At 51.6% G+C, this 18,233-nt stretch overlaps 1 protein-coding gene across 2 annotated transcripts; it reads right to left on the bottom strand.

Moving 5' to 3' along the window:
* Window positions 1-10,014: 10,014 nt before the first annotated feature.
* ANKRD33 (ankyrin repeat domain 33) lies at window positions 10,015-13,536 on the bottom strand. Of its 2 annotated transcripts, XM_032593735.1 has the most exons (4): window positions 13,390-13,536; window positions 13,063-13,203; window positions 10,989-11,390; window positions 10,015-10,794 (listed from the first exon to the last, which is right to left on the bottom strand). In XM_032593735.1, exons 1-4 carry the CDS (start codon window positions 13,508-13,510, stop codon window positions 10,640-10,642), a joined length of 819 nt encoding a protein of 272 aa, XP_032449626.1. In that variant the 5' UTR covers window positions 13,511-13,536; the 3' UTR covers window positions 10,015-10,639. The 2 variants fall into 2 exon arrangements, with proteins under 2 accessions (XP_032449626.1, XP_032449625.1); XM_032593734.1 differs by having other exon boundaries at window positions 10,015-11,390; window positions 13,087-13,203; window positions 13,390-13,519.
* Between the last annotated feature and the right edge of the window lie 4,697 nt (window positions 13,537-18,233).

Raw genomic sequence — 18,233 nt, 5'->3', positions numbered from 1 at the left:
TTCTGATAAACTTCTGCCAACCCCAGCCCCTGGATTTCTGCTCTGGGCGGTGGAAATGGGGGCTTCCCTGAGGGAAGCATTCGGTCTGAGACACTCAGCGGGGACGGAAACAGTGAGATGGCTAGGGCTGAGTCGCTGGTGAGAGCCGCTGGGGATGGGGGCGGGGCGGGGCGGGGGGGGGTGTTATCTAGGAAGGGGTCAAGTTTGGAGGAGGAGGACGGGTGCCCAATGGGGCACTGGGGAACGGGCTGTCAGTCTGTGCTAGAGTCCCCCAACCTCTCCAGAGCACTGAGCCCTCTGGCCCCTGCCTGGTGCTCACTAGAGCTTCTTGTGAACCCACCCATGCCATAGCACACGGAAAACCTGGGGAAGGCATCGGAGGAGGGACACAGAGTTGGAGAAAGCCCTGGAGAATAGGCCCAATGAGGAAAGGGAAAAGGAATTACAAACTGTGTCCAAGTCTACAAAATTAATTACTCAGAAGGACCAGCTGTTCCCCATATTCAGTGAGGACAGAACAAGAGGAAACAGGCTGAAAGGGCTGAGATCTGAATTTAGATATTTGGAAGGATTTCCCGATAGTGTGTGAAGCAGAGAGAGAGGCCTGGAGATCCTAGGAAGGGTATGTGGGGTGAATCTCAAGGAGATTCTCACCTGTGGAAGGCAGGTGATGTGGAGTCCAGCAGGCAGGCAGGAGATCGGACAACCTGCACTTTCAGAACCATCTATGAGTGTTGAGTTCACTTATTGCTTTTGACATGAAGGCAGGGCCAACTTCATGGGTATTCAACCTGTGCAGATACATAGGACCCCATGCTTGGCTTAATGCTCTGCTGTTGCCATCTTGAAACTCTTAGTAATGTTTGAACAAAGGGCCCCCGTGGTGTTTTCATTTTGCACTGGGCCCCACAAATTATGTAGCCAGTTCTGCTCTGGGATGAGTAGGAAGAAAAAGTAAGGGGGAGGGGGAGGGGGAGGGTGGAATTAGCAGAGGGTGAGCTGGGCTTTGTTTCATTCAAATTGCAGAGTGGGACAGTGAGAGGAGCCAACCTAGGGAATCTTTCTAATGTAAGAGACATGGAAACAGTGGAACAGGGTTACACTATCTGAGGAGGAAGAACTGTGGGTCTCCTTTAGGAGGGAAGAGGGGCAGATACCTGTGAAGTCTGTGCATCAATTCAACACGGAGAAGAGAGTCTGAGCTTTGCGGGCTGGATGAAGCCCGAGTTTTGCCTGGAGTGGGAGGGAAAAGTGATCTCTCTAGGTCTCCTTCAGCTCTGAGCAGAAACACCATGTTGTCCTAAAAATAGCAGTAAACCGGGGGCCTTCTCTGGGCCTCAGTTTCCTCCTCTGTACACTGAGGGGTTTAAACCGGGTACTTCCAAAGCTTTATATTCTCTTGTTTGGCTCTGAGATTCAGAAAATGGTCTGATCTAAGGCCCGGTCATTACAGCTCAGGTAAAAAACGCCATGTGGCTGGTGTTAAGGTTGGGGGAGGGAGGGCAGCTAGGGTCTACCCACCCAGCACCTCAGGAAGAGGCTGGCAGACAGGGGCCAGACTGCCAGACTCAGAGGGACAGAGTCACCTTCCTTTTCCTTCCCACCTCCTCCAGGATGTCCCGTAGATGGGTTCATCCGCTCCTTGCCTATCCCTGAACCGTCAGGATGACTCATCTCAGGATGGAACCTCTTAAGAAAGGGTTGGCATGTCAGGGCAGCAGTCTGAGATCAGGCGGTGCCCACACAATGCCTCAGGGGCAGTTGTCCTGCAGCCTGGGCTCTGCTGGGAAGCCGTTCCAGCACCACCTCCACCTCGGCAGGCCGGCAACCTCTGGACTGCCCCTCCCCACTTGCATCCTCAATGCTCTGACCCTTCCAGAAAACCGGCCCCACCACCGCGGGGAAAGAGTCCAGACTTGGACTTGGAGTCTGCATGCGAGCCTTTGTCTCCACAACCCAGGCAAGGTGCGGACTGTTCCTCCTCTACCACGTTCTCAGCATAAAAGCAAACACCCTGCGAGGGTCCCCTACCAGCTCTAAAACCCACACAGATGTCCGGTTGTGCGCTAGAGGGAGGCCGAGCTGTGCGGGAGGAGAAAGAGCGTGAACCGGAAGTCAGGAGATCAGAGGCTTGGCTGTGCGACGGGGGCCTCTGCTTCCCCACCTGCTCAAAGATGAGTAGGATGTGTTGCCTCGTCTACTGATAGGTACCTGAGGGCTTGTTATCCAGATGAATGTATAGCCACTGCAGATGACTTTGAACTATGAGGCCACCATTCTGAAAAAAAAAGAAAAATTCAAAAAATTCCAAATAAGCACGGGGTGACATAAAGAAATGAGATCCTGGCAGAGGGACTTGATAACGAGAAGCAACTGTGCCCACCCCCGGCCCCTCTTGCTGGGGCTGACCCCCTTCCCAGAGTCTCCACTACTCCCTTCTCTGATGTTTACTGGGTAACTCTAAATGATACATTCGCACTGAGCTCTCTCCATCTTTCCTCAGTTTTATTGAGGTATAATTGACAAGTCAAATTGTAAGGTATTTAAAGTGTTTATCAAAATGATTTCATACACGTATACATTGTGCAAGGATTCTTCCCATCAAAATAACACATCAGGGGGCAACCTGGGTGACTCAGCCGGTTGAGTGTCCGACTTGGGAGGCTCAGCGCACGATCTCGCTGTTCGTGGGTTCGAGCCCCGCGTTGGGCTCTGTGCTGACAACTAGCTCAGAGCCTGGAGCCTGTCTTTGAATTCTCTCTTGCTCCCCAAAATAAATAAAACATTAAAAAAATTAAATAAAAATAAATAAATAAACATTCAAAAAATAATAACACATCCATTACCCCCTCATAGTTATCTGTTGTTGTTGTTGTTGTTGTTGTTGTTGTTGTTGTTGTTTTGGTGAATAGAACTTCAGTTCCATACTCTCCACTAATTTCATGCAATACGGTATTATCAACTGTAGTCACCATATTGTTAGGTGACTCAGACCTCATTCATCTTCTATCTGAAAGTTGTACCCTTTTACCAACCTCTCCCAGTGTCTCCCTCCCCTCATCCCCGGCAACCACTTTTCTACCTGTGGTTTCTATGAGTTTGTCTTTGTTTTTGGATTTCACACATAAGTGACACCGTGTGGTATTTGTCTTTCTGCTGTCTCTAAACTCAAAAGCGTTGGGCATTTTTTTTTTAAGATTGTATTTTTAAGTAATCTCTACACCCACGGTGGGACTTGAACTCACAACCCTGAGATCAAGAGTCGCACCCTCTACCGGCAGAGCCAGGCAGGCATTATCTTAAAGCTTCAGAATTTAGGCCATTTAGATTCTTTTCTTTTTCTCACTCTTCTAACTTTTTTTTTTTTAATTTTTTTTTTCAACGTTTATTTATTTTTGGGACAGAGAGAGACAGAGCATGAACGGGGGAGGGGCAGAGAGAGAGGGAGACACAGAATCGGAAACAGGCTCCAGGCTCTGAGCCATCAGCCCAGAGCCCGACGCGGGGCTCGAACCCACGGACCGCGAGATCGTGACCCGGCTGAAGTCGGACGCTTAACCGACTGTGCCACCCAGGCGCCCCTTCTAACTATTGATCATTATGTTATTATTTTGTAAATTTAAATAATTCAACTTTAGTTCCTATTCTATCGGTATCAGATAGTGTCTTTTTTTTTCCCTACATGGTATCTCTTTCTTCTTTTTTTTTTTTAATTTTTTTTTTTGGAGTTTATTCATTTTTGAGAGAGAGAGAGAGAGCAAGCAGAGGAGGGGCAGAGAGAGCAGGAAACACAGAATCTGAAGCAGGCTGAGCTGTCAGCACAGAGCCCAATGCAGGGCTCGAACCCACGAACCATGAGATCATGACCTGAGCCGAAGCCGGATGCTTCACTGACTGAGTCACCCAGACTCGTCCACATACAGTATCTCTTGACTCTTCACTAATTAAGACTCTTCACCCTTCCCTAAAACTGCAATTTTGCTGCCATAAAGGAAGATACATCGTGCTGAGGTGAACATCTTATTATTGGGGGATGCAGGGTTGAAAGATCACTGGAGGTGTCCTGAAGGTCTGGCCGAGCATTTGGAATGGCAGCGGAGTTCCCAGAATCATGGAGACTTTTGCCCACCCTAAAGGAAAGCAGATCCCAAATTTGTGGGGTGAGGGTGGGCAGAGTTGCCCGGCAAGGGGATGGGCGCCTGGTAGGCTCTTGGGTGGTGCTGAGGGGACCCTTGCTGCCTGAGGAGAGAGTCTGAGGGGTTAAGGGGACCATCCCCAATGGGGAGGGCTTAGTATTTGGACAAGGAGGGGGTCCCCAGGATTTGAGAGCTGGTAATGGCCCCAGCTGGGAGAGATTGTTTGAAAGAGGGTCTGAGTGGCTGGGTGAGGCCGCAGGCCAGCGGGATTTCCTTCAGCTCCAGCCACGCGGGTGGGTGGGACCGGATTGCTGGAACTGGACACAGGAATCTGCCTTTGTTTCCAGCTGGAGGGGAAATACCATAAATCCTGCCCCTTTCCCACCCCTCTGGCATCCGTGCCCAGGCTCTGTCCTTGCAGGAGCAGACAGCCTAGTATGGAGGGCCCTCAGCAAGCCCGGATTCCAGGGCCCCCCATCCACAGGCCCCTGCCCCAAATTGCCCCACAGCAGGTCACGGGCATGGATGTAGGAAATAGTGGCTTGGAGGTATCCAAGGCTCGTCTCCGGTAAATAGCCACAAAGCAGGGTTTAGGTTTTGGCCTGCTCACCTCTCTCCTTTACCTCAGAGGGACCGTGGCTTTTCAGTTAGGTCTAAGGGTGAACTCAGGGGTAAGGTTTTGTCCTGCCCCTCCCTGTCCCCCACCAACTCCCACTCCAAATAGTTGGACAGACTACAACTAGGAGGATAGTCACATGGGCAAAGCACGGAGCTGGACGGCTGGAGAATGTAGAATGCTGGGGCACAGAGAGGCTAAGAGGGGGAGATGGGACCCCAGGAAGGGGGGACCCCGTCTTGATTTTTCCCTTTGCCAGTGTGTCCGTGTGTTTGTGTGCCTGTGTGACAGGGTGTGTTTACGTGTGCTTGGTGGAGGGCGGTGGTGGGTAGGGAGCCTGTGTGTACTTCTGTGCCTGCCAGCCTGCAGGTCCCTGTGGCACCTGGCTGACTGTTGTGTGTTGGCACGTGACACTGCCTGTGTGACCGATCCACGTTGCAGAGTCCCTCTGACCCCAAGCCTTGCCGTCCAGTCCTCCCTCCAGATGTCATACCTTCCTTAATCATGAAAAGCCAGGTTCCCTCTGAGGAAGAGGAGAGAGGTGAGCAGGTCTGAAAGTCTGCTGACCAGGTGGGTTTCTCAGTGGGGCCAGCTGAAATCTGGGGGGAGAACGATCCTTGGGGATCAGGGTGAGGGAAAGGTGAGGGATGGGGGAAGGTATGGGGAGGGAAGCAGCAGGCCTGGTGCTTGGTGTGGTGGGAGATGCATAGCTGTTTCCAACTATTTGCAACCATTGCATTTCCCAGTTTGGAAAAAAAGGCACATCAATGAATGAGTTCCCACCTGTCCCTCTGTCCTCCCTACATATATGTACTCCCTTGCCTTTTCCTGACCCAGCAGGGCTTCCCTGGGGCATGCCCTGGGATGACTGGGGACACTTGGCTCCTGGACCAGAACAGCTGCTAAGAGGAGAAAGGAGACGGTAAAGGGCCCTCTAAGCATCCCGGACCTTGGTGGAGTCTGAACGCGGTTCGTTGCTACGCACGTTTATTCAGCCTGTATGGGCTAGGCACAGAGCCAGGGAGTAGGGAGACAGGCTGAGGTTCTGTCCATGCAGGACTGAGGGAAGGGCGTCCCCACAAGCCTGGCTGATACCCCGGTGTGTCCGGAAAGCCAACTTTCCAGTCCCTTCCGTAGGAGCCCCTATCGGGCAGGGTGAGGGTGGACCTGTGCACATGCTGGGAACAGGTGGTCCGGCCATCAGTACTATGGGGATGAAAAGTGGGCTGGGGGTACTCCGGGCCTGGGGGGTCTGAGAAGCTGGTCTGAGAAGGTTGTCTGGGCTGAGCAGGTGTTTCCACTTCAGGGCTCGCCAGAGTAGTATTCTAGAATCACGGGGGAGGCCATGGGGTTCCAAGGACGTGTCTGCTGGCCTTCTCCACGGGGCTGCCCCCCTTGGCCTCACTCCTTGCCAATCGGCACAGTAACAAAACCTGTTGTTTACCGGGCACTGATGGTTGGCCGGGCCCTTCTCGGTGCCTGGCATGCCTCTCCCTGTTTAGGCTGCACGACAACCCTGGGAAGTACAGATTCTATATTGTCACCATTCGCTGTTACAAATGAGGAGCCGGAGGCTGGGAGCGCTCCCTGGTCACAGAGACAGTAGGAGTCAAGGCCGGGATTCAAGCCCAGGTGTTGGTCTTTGCAGGGCACTTTTGCCAGGGGCGTGTTCGGCACTGCCAGGGACCTTGTTCAGAGTTCCTTGGCCTCTGCTGACAGGGACTCCATTTGGAAGGCTCGGGAGCTGGGCTGGCGTGGGAAGAAGCTGGGATGTTAGCGGAGAGGTTGACTCGGGGCAGCACAGGCAGAGCGAGCCACGTGGGCTTCTTTCCTCCCCTGAAGCCTGAAAGGCTGTCAGAAGCAGTTAGAGGATTAGAGAGAAATGGCCTGGGAGGAGGACTGGCAGGGCGCAGGCCCGGGACTCCCAGCTGCCCCGAGATGGTCATCGATAGAGGGTGGGTCTCCGAGGTGGAGAGGCTCCCCCTGCTGGAAGATCGCTGCCCGCTCGTCGAGCTCCCCAGCATGCTAGACGGGAGAGAGAGCGCGACAGTGGGCTAGTTCTCTGGTTCTGAAGATGCCGTGGTCACCCCCATGCCCTAGTACAACTCAGGCTGGTTAGAAGTGGGAGGGAGAGGGGCACCTGGGTGGCTCAGTCGGTTAGGCGGCCGACTTCGGCTCAGGTCATGATCTCGCGGTCCGTGAGTTCAAGCCCCGCGTCGGGCTCTGTGCTGACAGCTCAGAGCCTGGAGCCTGTTTCAGATTCTGTGTCTCCTTCTCTCTGACCCTCCCCCGTTCATGCTCTGTCTCTCTCTGTCTCAAAAATAAACTTTAAAAAAAAAATTAAAAAAAAAAAAAAAGAAGTGGGAGGGAGAGGGGCGCCCGTCGGCTCAGTCGGTTAAGCAGCCGACTTTGGATTTCGGCTCAGGTCATGATCTCATAGTTCATCAGTTCAAGTCCCACGTGGGGCTCTGCGCTAAAGCATGAAGCCTGCTTCAGATTCTCTGTCTCCTTCTCTTTCTGCCATTCTCTCTGTCTGTCTCTCAAAAATAAATAAATGAACATTAAAAAAAGAAAAGTGGGAGGGAGAGACTCAGAGGACCAGGGAACTCGGGCTGTGGCAGGTGCCGTGTGTCACAGTGGAAAGGACACAGGCTTCAGAGTCCACAGACTTGAAGTCCAAGTGCCACTTGGCCATTTAGCAGCTGGTGACCTTGGGCAGGTCGCTTAACTGTCATAGCCTCAGTTTCCTCAACTATGAAATAGGAAGGTTGTGGAGGTTAAATAGGATAATGGTGATGTCAAGGCCAGGACAGTGCCAAGTGCTGCAACAGCTCAGTGAGTTCTGCCAACAGCCCCACGGTGACATGTTATCATTACCTCCACTTGATGCGTGAGAGCCTCGAGGCTCGGAGAGGTTCAATGACTTGCCCAAGGCCAGCTCCCAAGCCCAAGCATGTAACTAGCATGCTGTTCCAAACCCGCAGATGGTAGTTTCGTTCCCTGTTTTCATTGGGAGGAAAGAACTCTAGCTCCCGGAGGCCCAGACACAGCTCAGCCAAACTCGGTTCCCGAAGGGCCCTTCCATAGCACCTCAAGTCTTGGTGGCACTTTGCAGTTTACAGCACCTTTTAACCCACATTATGTAATGGATCTTTCAAAAAAAAAAAAAAAAAACCCTGTCTTCTCCCCATTAGCAGATGAGAAAACGGAGACCAGGGGAACTTAAGTCCCTTATTCACACAGGTAGGACAGGACATGGTAAATTAGCCTTGAAGCCATTCCAGTGCCCTGTGGTCGCCTCCGGAACCCCCTGGGAGAGAGCACACACTATCTAACTCTAATGGTCGCTGTCGCCTCAGTGTGTGTGTGTGTGTGTGTGTGTGTGTGTGTGTGGTCTCCCCTATTCAAAGAGCAGATTTATTTTTTAATTTTCCAAGATTCAGTAATACATGGCTAAAAAGTCAAAACGTTCTGGGTAGAGTAATTCCAAGTAATTTATGTAGATACTCCACCCCCAGGAAGATGGGACCTTAACTCCCCGCTCCTTCAGTGTGGGCTTCATAGACTGACTCCCTTCCAAAGAGCACAGTATAGAAAGGGGGAGAAAAGAGTAGCATCTCAGGGAGAAACCTGACGAATATTACTTCAGTCAGGCGATCGAGGTTCCCTCAACCGTGATGAGTCATGTTCTCGGTATATAACCTTCACATGAAGTAATGAGAGTGGCGTGTCACCTCTGTGGTCTTCCTCCTGCAAACCTATAACCCTAGTCTCCTCATGACAAGAACAGTCCACAAAATACCCGATCAGGACTCCTCAAAATTGTCAAGGTCATCAGAAACAAGAAAAATCTGAGAAGGTGTCACAGTGGAAGGACATCGGCAGAGACATGACAGCTAAATGTAATGCGGTGTCCTGGCTGGAATTCCGAACAGAAAAGGGACATTAGGAAAAAACTAAGGAAACCTGAATAAAGTTTAGACTTTTGTAATCATAATGTATCAATATTGGTTCATTAATTGTAACAAATGTACTACATTCATGGTAATCATAGAGGTCACCGAGTGTGGGGTATATGGGAGCCCTGTACCAGCTTTACAACTCTTCTGTAAATCTAAAACTGTTCTAAAAAATAAAACTCATTTTTTAAAAAGTCAAAAGTTTCAAAAAGGTATTCAGTGACAAGTTTCCCTTCTACCCTTGGTCAGTTGTTCAGTCATCTTCCTGAGCAAACTGCCATGTTTCTTCCCAGGGAGGTTCCAGTGAGGGAGTCTGGCTTCCACAACTAGATGGCTGGCTCTGAATCTTGAAAGAGAGGAAGAAAAAATACCCAGGGGTGCCTGGCTGGCTCATTCAGTGGAGCATGAGACTCTTTCTTGATCACGGGGTTGTGAGTTTGAGCCCTATGTTGGGTGTAGAGAGTACTTAAAAAGAAAATCTTTTAAAAAAGGAAAACCTGAGGGGCACCTAGGTGGCTCAGTCAGTTGAGCGCCCAACTCTGGATTTTGGCTCAGGTCATGATCCTAGGGTGGCGGGATGATGCTGCCCCCTGCCTGGCTCTGTGCTAAGAGTGCTGGGATTCTCTCTCTCTCTCTCTCTCTGCCCTTCTCCCACTCATGCTCTCTCTCTCTCAAATAAAAAATTAAAAACATTTTTTTTTAATTTTTTTTTTCAACGTTTATTTATTTTTGGGACCGAGAGAGACAGAGCATGAACGGGGGAGGGGCAGAGAGAGAGGGAGACACAGAATCGGAAACAGGCTCCAGGCTCTGAGCCATCAGCCCAGAGCCCGACGCGGGGCTCGAACTCACGGACCGCGAGATCGTGACCCGGCTGAAGTCGGACGCTTAACCGACTGCGCCACCCAGGCGCCCCTTAAAAACATTTTTAACTGATGAAAAACAATTTTAAATAAGGCACACATGAAAAATTACTAAGTGCCTTTCAAGATATTAAAACATTTTTTCTTAAATTTTTTAACATTTATTTATTTTTGAGACAGTCAGAGCATGAACGGGGGAGGGTCAGAGAGAGAGGGAGACACAGAATCTGAAACAGGCTCCAGGCTCTGAGCTGTCAGCACAGAGCCCCATGCGGGGCTTGAACTCACGGACTGCAAGATCATGACCTGAGCTGAAGTCAGATGCTTAACCGACTGAGCCACCCAGGCGCCCCTTGTCAAGATGTTTTAGATCACTGGCTAATAACCCCACCTATGGGTCATCCAGGGGAAGTAATTTTGTCTGACATAGTATTTACTATTGATTAGGGCCCAGATTTTCTATAGGAAGTTAAGAGGTTAACCTGTAGAAGACTGATAAGTAGCAATTTATTTTTGTCTGGCAGAAAAAAAAAAAGTTATGGTGTTATTGCCGGGTAAGAATTAACTTTTTTGTACCTAACTTTTCAATCTCATTCCGGGATTCGTATTTCCACTGTCAGTAATGGTTTTTCGTTTCCTCCTTTGATCCTTCATTCATCGAGTACTTAAATACATCTTGGTACTCCCTATATATTTGTATTGGTCAAGTTTATCTTGGTGCAGATTTTACATGGACGAGTAGTAGCATGCCACACACGCTGTTCCACCCCTTGATGACTTTCACTTAATACCTCTTAGAGATAGTTTCACATCAGAACGTAAAGAGCTTCCTTACTCGTTTTACCACTGTATAAAATACATCATATGGATGTACACTTATCACAGCCATAAGCAATTTAGCTAGTCCCCTGCTGATGGACACTTAGGTTGTTTCCACTCTTAGTATCGCAAATAGCGCTGTGTGGACAACCTCCTAAGTAGATTAGAGTAGAATCATTTGTACAGATCTGGATGGGAGAGCAGAAGGGGCTCCAGAGGGCAAAGGAGCCTTAGGGAGGGACCTAATCACCTGCTCCCAGCCTGGCCTAGCCCATCTTTCCCTGACTTTGTGCCTGCCTGGCCTCCTCCTCCTGCTTCCTCCTCTCCATCCTGAGCTCCTGATATCTCCAGATAGGAAGGGCCAACCTTCGATTCTCTCCAGGCCTGGACTCTGGCTTGTGCTGTCTGGGCGATGAGGGTGCCTTGGAGAGGCGGATCTTGGGGGCTTGGGGCCTGGGGCTGCTATTGTCCCTAGGCTGTAGCCACTGAGGGCACATACTCAACACGCCCTGAGGGCTCTGGTAGGCGATGAGGGCCCGGGGGCCAGGGGCTACCTGGGGGGGCTGGGGATCTGGGGGCGGGGGAGGGGCAGTGCCTAGCAGCTCTGGCACAGACTTGCTTCGGGTGCCCAGTGCAGGTGGGTGTTCAGGGCACAGGGTGTGGCAGGCAGTGGTAAGGAAGGGACTGGCCAGGCTGGTCGTGATGGTCACAAGGTGGTCCAGGACACCCCCTTCCTGAGGAAACCGGGCAAAGGGGAGGCTCAAGGTGGCCTGGAGTCGCTCTAGAAGAGATGGGGCAGCCTGGGCCTGGGCCTGGGCCTGGGCCACGAGCCCAGGCAGGGCTGGCCACTCGGGCTGGTAATGCTGGCTGAGCTGCTCTATCTGGGGGCGCCGCAGCAGCTTCCGGATCCTTTGCACGGTGTCGAAGCTGTCAGTCAGCACTGCCCACTCTAGGGCCGTCTTGCCCCGGACAGGATCCACCGCTGTCAGCTCAGCACCTGGGAGGGGGCACAGGAGTGGCGTGCGATGGGACAGGGATTGGTGAGTTGCAGAAGGGCAGACTCTTTAGCAGCAGGCCTGATTGGGGTCAGATGAAAAACCAGAGTCCCACCCCGTCACAGCTGGAATCCGGGAGCCATCAGTGGCTATAGCCTAGGGACAGTACCAGTCCCGGATCCCAACTTCCCAGTATAATGAAGGTGTTGGCTTTCTCTGGGATGCCTTCCATCTCTGACAAGGCAGGGTTCCAGGGACACGATGATGTGTAGTTGGGGCATGTGGCTGCGTGGGACATGCAGGGACCCTGGGTGGCTCAGTCAGTTAAGCGTCCGGCTCTTGATTTTGGCTCAGGTCGCCATCTTGCGGTTCGTGGGATCGAGCCCCCAGTTGGGGCTCCATGCTGACAGTGCAGAGGCCGCTTGGGATTCTGTCTCTCCCTCTCTCTCTCTCTCTCTCTGCCCCTCCCCTGCTCATGCTCTCTCTCTCTCTCTCTCTCTCTCTTTCCCTGTCTCTCTCTCTCAAAATAAATAAATAAACTTAAAAAAAAAAAAAAAAAGACTAAAGAAGAAAACTGAAGTCCAGAGAGGGGAAAAGACTTCAGAGGGACCTGTTTGGGGTCTCCGAACCTGGAATAGAATAAGATCTCCTGGGGTGCCTGGGTGGCTCAGTCAGTTAGGCATCTGACTTCAGCTCAGGTCATGATCTCATGGTTTGTGAGTTTGAGCCCCGCGTCGGGCTCTGTGCTGACAGCTCAGAGCCTGGATCCTGCTTTGGATTCTTTGTCTCTTTCTCTCTCTGCCCCTCCCCCACTTGTGTCTCTCTCTGTGTCTCAAAAATAAATAAATGTAAAAAAAAAAAAATTAAAAAAAAAAAAAAAGACTAGAGATCGCCTGAGCCAATAAAGGGGTGGTGTGCAGGTTGCTCAGGACAGGGGGAGGCCCGAGCTGCACCTTCTGGGCAGGTGGAGTGGGGCCCTGCTGGTTCCCACTTCCCATTCTTCTGTTCATCAGCACACCCCTCGAATCCAGGTGGGGGGAGAGCAGTCAACTTGGGACAAAAGAGGGGTGTGGAGTTCCTCCTTTCGCACCCCAGACACAGATGGCTTGGGGAAGGGAAGAGCTGGAGGCAGGGGTCCCCCAGGGTGATACACAGAGGGCAGCCCCACTTCAGGAAGAGTGAAGGCCCAAGACCGCACGAACAGTGTGAACTTCACTCCAGAACATCCCCACGCAGCCACATGCCCCAGCTACACATCATCGTGTCCCTGGAACCCTGCCTTGTCAGAGATGGAAGGCATCCCAGAGAAAGCCAACACCTTCATTATACTGGTAAGGCCCAGAGAGGGAAGCCATCTGTCCCGGGTCACTCAGCTAGTGACAGAGCCTGGACCAGAACCCAAGTCTGGTTCCAGATAGCAGCCTTTCTTGTTTTTCCAGCTGGTCTAGGTTATCTATCCTCCCTAGACCAACATTCACCATGGAAATAGAGCTATCCAAGAGCTAGACTTTGTTGATTGTGAGAAGCTCAAGCACACTCCCCTCCTCCAGGAAGTTGGCCTAGATTGATCCTCCATCTCCACTTCTCTCTGCAACTATACAGCTGACTTAGTGTCAGGCTGGAGAGCTTGGGGAGGGACCGGAGGTCACAAATCCCGGTCCAGACCCCACGCACCTGCCAGGAGGAGGGCCGCCACACATTCCGAACGGTTCCGAATGGCGGCCTTCATCAGTGCCGTTAGCCCCCGCTGGTCCCGGCGCTCCAGGTCCAGGCCTGGGTAGTAGTTGAGCAGGAGACTCACCAGAGGCACATGACCTGCGAGGCACCAAGGACAGAGCTTAGCTGTCCCGGAAAGAGAGTGATGACGCCCCAAACACACCCTCCACCAAGCACAACAGTGTCCATGGTGGGAGAACCTTATACAAAAAGTGTGGGGCTGTGGCTCCATCTGAAGTGGGGGGGGGGGGGGAATGGTAGGAGGTAAGGTCAACAGTCTGTCACCTGCTTGGGCAGCCAGCATGAGGGCTGTGTCCCCTTCCTTATCCTGCTGGTTCACATCGAGGAAAGGGCAGCGGCTGAGCAAGGCCACAACATTCTCAAAACCGCGGTAGCAGGCGACCATAAGACCTGTCTGGGGGAGGGGCAGCTCAGCTCCTGCTCTCTTTTCCAGGATCTCCTTGGGGTCCCCGTGCCCTCTAAATCCACACCATTCCCAGAGATGTCCCAGCCTCCAGGAACACGCACCCTGGCTCCCTCCCTCCCTCCCAAGGATGCAGGCACTGAATGAGCGGCGCTGGGGACTCAGAGTTGCACCAGCTGCCCTGGGGAGCACCTGGGGTGGCTCACCCTCCCATTGCCATCCACCTGGACGGCCTCCTCCGGGGAGACCCCACCATCCAATGCGGCTTGGAGCTGGACAGGATCATTATGGACACAGGCCCAGTACAAGGCCCCCAGCCTGCAGCCTGGGGCAGGGGTCTCGCTGCCAGGGCAGGACGATGCCTCCGACATGTCCGGCCCTCCCCGGCACAACGGCCGCTCTTCCTCTTCCAGCCCGGGGGAGGGGGGGGCAAGAAGACCCGTCGCTCCGCCTCACGCGGGTGCCATCTAGAACACAGAATGGAGGGGAGCAGTGTCTCCCTGTATCCCAGGGTGGGGTCCCAGCACCCCACCCACCTTATGAGAAGACAAGTTGTGGGCCGGGGCCCTAAGAGGGCAGCAGCGTTCGCTGGGAGGATCCCAGCGAGAGTCAAGGAGAGGGGTGGTCTTCCCTTTCCCGCAGGACCTTACCCGGCGGCGTGTGAAGGTTCCCCGGGAGGCAGCCATTGCCGGGGGCTCACAGCATCCCGCAGACTCCCGGGAGCACACTCCCCGGGTCTCCGGGCCGGCCCGACGGGGACTCTCTGTCCCCAGAAAGCAGCGCAGGTAACAGATGGCTGGACTTACGGAACGAGCTGCTGCAAACACCCCGGGGCTGAGCTGGATCAAGCTGGGTTAGTAGGGGATGGGGGGTCGGGAGGGGCGGGTGCTCTCCTCCCCCAGCGACCCGGACCCGCCCTGGAGCCGGCCCCGAGTGGGCGGGGCCCGAGTTACGGTGGCTCCTCCCCCAGCTCCTCCTGCACCAAAAACACACCCTTCGGAGGCTGGGGCTGGCGGAGAGGGGTCGCGAGGTGTCCCGCACCCAACCCCGAAAAGCCCGAAGTCCCTTTCCCTTCCGCCAAGAGGGGGTGCTGGAAGGAGAGGGTGCAGGGCAGATGTCTCCCTGAATAGGGGCTGGGACTGGGGGAGGTGGGGCTCCGGGGGTCCCCCGGACCTATTCTTTTGAGGTTCTGGGGAAATTAAAACATAAAGAATTGCCTAATTAGGAGTACATAAATTATGATGGGGTCTCCTGGGTGGCTCAGTCAGTTAAGCATCCTACTCTTGATTTGGGCTCAGGTCATGATCTCACAGTTTGTGAGATCCAGCCCCCTTCCAGCTCCAGGCTGACAGGATGGAGCCTGCTTGGGGTTCTCTCTCTTTGCCCCTCCTCTGCTCGCTCTCTCTCAAAGGAAAGAAATAAACTTACAAAAAAAAAAAAAAAAAAAAAAGAAACCATGACATAGTAAGTTTCATGGACTAGTTTTGGTATGGTAAATTAAATACAAAATATTTAAATTGCATTAATATTAGATAATTGAATGAAATTAGTTATAATTATTTATCAATAATTATTAAATCATTCTTTAAACTAATATTAAATATTAAATTTAATCAGTCAGTTTTGGACCTCAGTTGTAGAAAATTGAGCCAACCATATTCCTCTGTTTATATCACTCCCACGATCAGCATGTACAAGATCTTTTTTTAAATTTTAGTTTATTTGAGGGGTGCCTGGGTAGCTCAGGCTGGTGGGCGTCTGACTTTGGCTCAGGTCATGATCTCACAGTCTGTGAGTTCAAGCCCTGCGTCGGGCTCTGTGCTGGTCTCCGTGCTGTCGGTGCGGAGCCTGAAGCCTGCTTCGGGTTCTGTGTCTCCCTCTCTCTCTGCCCCTCCCCCACTCAGGCTCTGTCTCTATCAAAAAATGAATAAATGTTAAAAAAAATAAATTTTAGTTTATTTGGTTTTTCTCTTTCATCCCTGATCCCTACAGCCGATTCTTCTCATCCTTCCGTTTACCAACTGGTACTTATATATCCTTGAAAATGTACATTGCATTAGAAAAAGTAGTGTTAGGGGGCGCCTGGGTGGCTCAGTCTGTTAAGCGTCTGACTTCGGCTCGGTCATGATCTCACAGTTTGTGAGCTCCAGCCCGTGTGGGGCTCTGTGCTGACAGCTCAGAGCCTGGAGCCTGCTTTGGATTCTGTGTCTCCCTCTCTCTGCCCCTCCCCCACTCATGCTCTGTCTGTCTGTCTCTCTCAAAAATAAACATTAAACAAATTTTTTTAAAAACTAGTGTTAGGGGGCGCCTGGGTGGCTCAGTCGGTTGAGCGTCCGACTTCAGCTCAGGTCACGATCTCGTGGTTCACAAGTTCGAGCCCCGCGTCGGGCTCTGGGCTGACAGCTCAGAGCCTGGAGCCTGCTTCAGATTCTGTGTCTCCCTCTCTCTCTGCCCCTCCCCCGCTCATGCTCTGTCTCTCTCTCTCTCTCTGTGTCAAAAATAAATAAAACATTAAAAAAATTTTTTTTTTAAAAAGTAGTGTTGGGGGCGCCTGGGTGGCTCAGTCGGCTGAGCGTCCAACTTCAGCTCAGGTTATGATCTCGTGGTCCGTGAGTTCCAGCCCCGCGTCAGGCTCTGTGCTGATAGCTCAGAGCCTGGAGCCTGCTTCAGATTCTGTGTCTCCCTTTCTCTCTGCTCCTAACCCACTCGCACTCTCTCTCTCTCTCTCTCACAAATAAATAAACATTAAAAAAAAAATTTTTTTTTAAGTAGTGTTGGGGCGCTTGGGTGGCTCAGTCAGCTGAGTGTCAGACTCTTGATTTCCCCTCAGGTCATGATCCCAGGATCCTGGGACCCAGCCCCGTGTCTGAGCTGAGCACGGAGCCTGCTTGGGATTCTCTCTGTCTCTCCCTCTGCCCCTCTCCCACGATCGTGTCCTCTCTCTCTCTGTAAAATAAAAAATAAAAAAGGTAGTGCTGATGTATGAATGTTTTAACCAACACCTTAGAACTGTGTGACAGAGCTCATTCTGTTTTTTTTTTTTCACCCCACGCTGTTTTTGAGATCCACTCCTCCTTGCTTTCTGTGCTGTGTGCTAGTTAGGAATGTCTTGTAAGTAACCAAAAGCTGGCCTCCGGGTGTGGTGGGCACCAACATCGATTCCAAACTCCCTTTTAGAGTTTCTCCTGAACTACCGAAGGGAAAAAAACTAAAACGACACTTCCTCGATTCCCTCGCGTTAGGAATCTGTGATTTAGTTTCTGCTCTTGTGCAAGACATAAATTTGGAACAGAGCTAAATACCATGGGACATCTGTTTTGCTGTCACAGATCAGGACAGATGCAGTAGGGCTCTGGTGAGCAGCTTCCTGATTCATCGGCTTCCTGTAGCAGTGACTGCTGCTTCCCGATCACCGGCAGAGGTCATGTGCTTGTCGAAGCTGGGAGTTGTTTCTGAACCTAGAACGTGTTTCTCCATTCCTTTATGTTGACAGCAGCCAGATTTATTTCTGTTGTCTACGGCTGAGCCCTAACTGACACAAATGGCTTAACTAAATAGGGGTTTATTCTTCACACAAGATTAAGAAGTTCAGGGATAAGCTGTTGGTGTTGATATAAACTAATGATGGCAGGGGCCTTCTCTGGGAGTCTCTTGACTTTTCCTCATGGTCACAAGATGGCTGTGTACTTCCAGCCACGACAGTAAAATGTGGTGAACGCACACCATGGAATTCTATGCAGCAGCTAAAAGAAATCTAGTAGATTATGTGTTAGACATCACTCATCAGAGGGCACAATCCCCATCTCTCACCCCCGTCTCTCTAATCACTTTTTAGTTAAATGTGACCATGTAACACAGTTTTGGCTGGCAAAATACAAGCAGCGGTCTGATGGGTGACGCTCCTGGGAAAATCTTTGCTCTCTTGCTAAAAGATATGGGGCATACTTTTTATCTCGGTCTTTCTCCCCTCTTCTTCCCGCTGCATAAAATTGCACCGTTGTGGGGAGCCTGGGTGGCTCAGTCGGTGGAGTGTCCGACTTCAGCTCAGGTCATGATCTCACGGCTTGTGGGTCTGAGCCCTGCGTCAGGCTTTGTGCTGACAGCGCGGAGCCTGCGTCAGATTCTCTGTTCCTTCCCTGCTCCTGCTCTCTCTCTCAAAAATAAATAAACATTTTAAAAAATTGTTTTTAATTCCACAGTGTGCATCCATCAGATTTGACTTCTCTGTTCTTCCAGTGTTGAACACCAGTTGCCTCCAACTTCCTGCCACTACAAATAACGCTGCATGGGGCGCCTGGGTGGCTCAGTCGGTTAAGCGGCTGACTTCAGCTGGGGTCGTGATCTTGCAGTCCGTGAGTTCAAGCCTAGCATCAGGCTCTGTGCTGACAGCTCAGAGCCTGGAGCCTGTTTCAGATTCTGTGTCTCCCTCTCTCTGACCCTCCCCCGTTCATGCTCTGTCTCTCTCTGTCTCAAAAATAAATAAAGGTTAAAAAAAATTAAAAAAAACAAATAACGCTGCATGAACATCCCGGAACGCATCTAGTAGGCCTGTGAGAGAGAGTGTCTCTGAGACTGCTAGGTCACAGGGCACATATATGCTTAATGACCAGGTATTGTCAGATTGCGCCCTATTTCTGAAGTGTGCCCACCAGCGATGCAGAAAAGCCTCCCTACATCCTTGGCCACGCTCGTAATTATCCAGCCT

The sequence above is a fragment of the Lynx canadensis genome, chromosome B4 (assembly GCF_007474595.2).
Source record: "Lynx canadensis isolate LIC74 chromosome B4, mLynCan4.pri.v2, whole genome shotgun sequence".
NCBI classification, from domain to species: domain Eukaryota; kingdom Metazoa; phylum Chordata; class Mammalia; order Carnivora; family Felidae; genus Lynx; species Lynx canadensis.
Note: the sequence above shows the minus strand (reverse complement) of the source record. Positions and strands in the feature narration are given on the sequence as shown.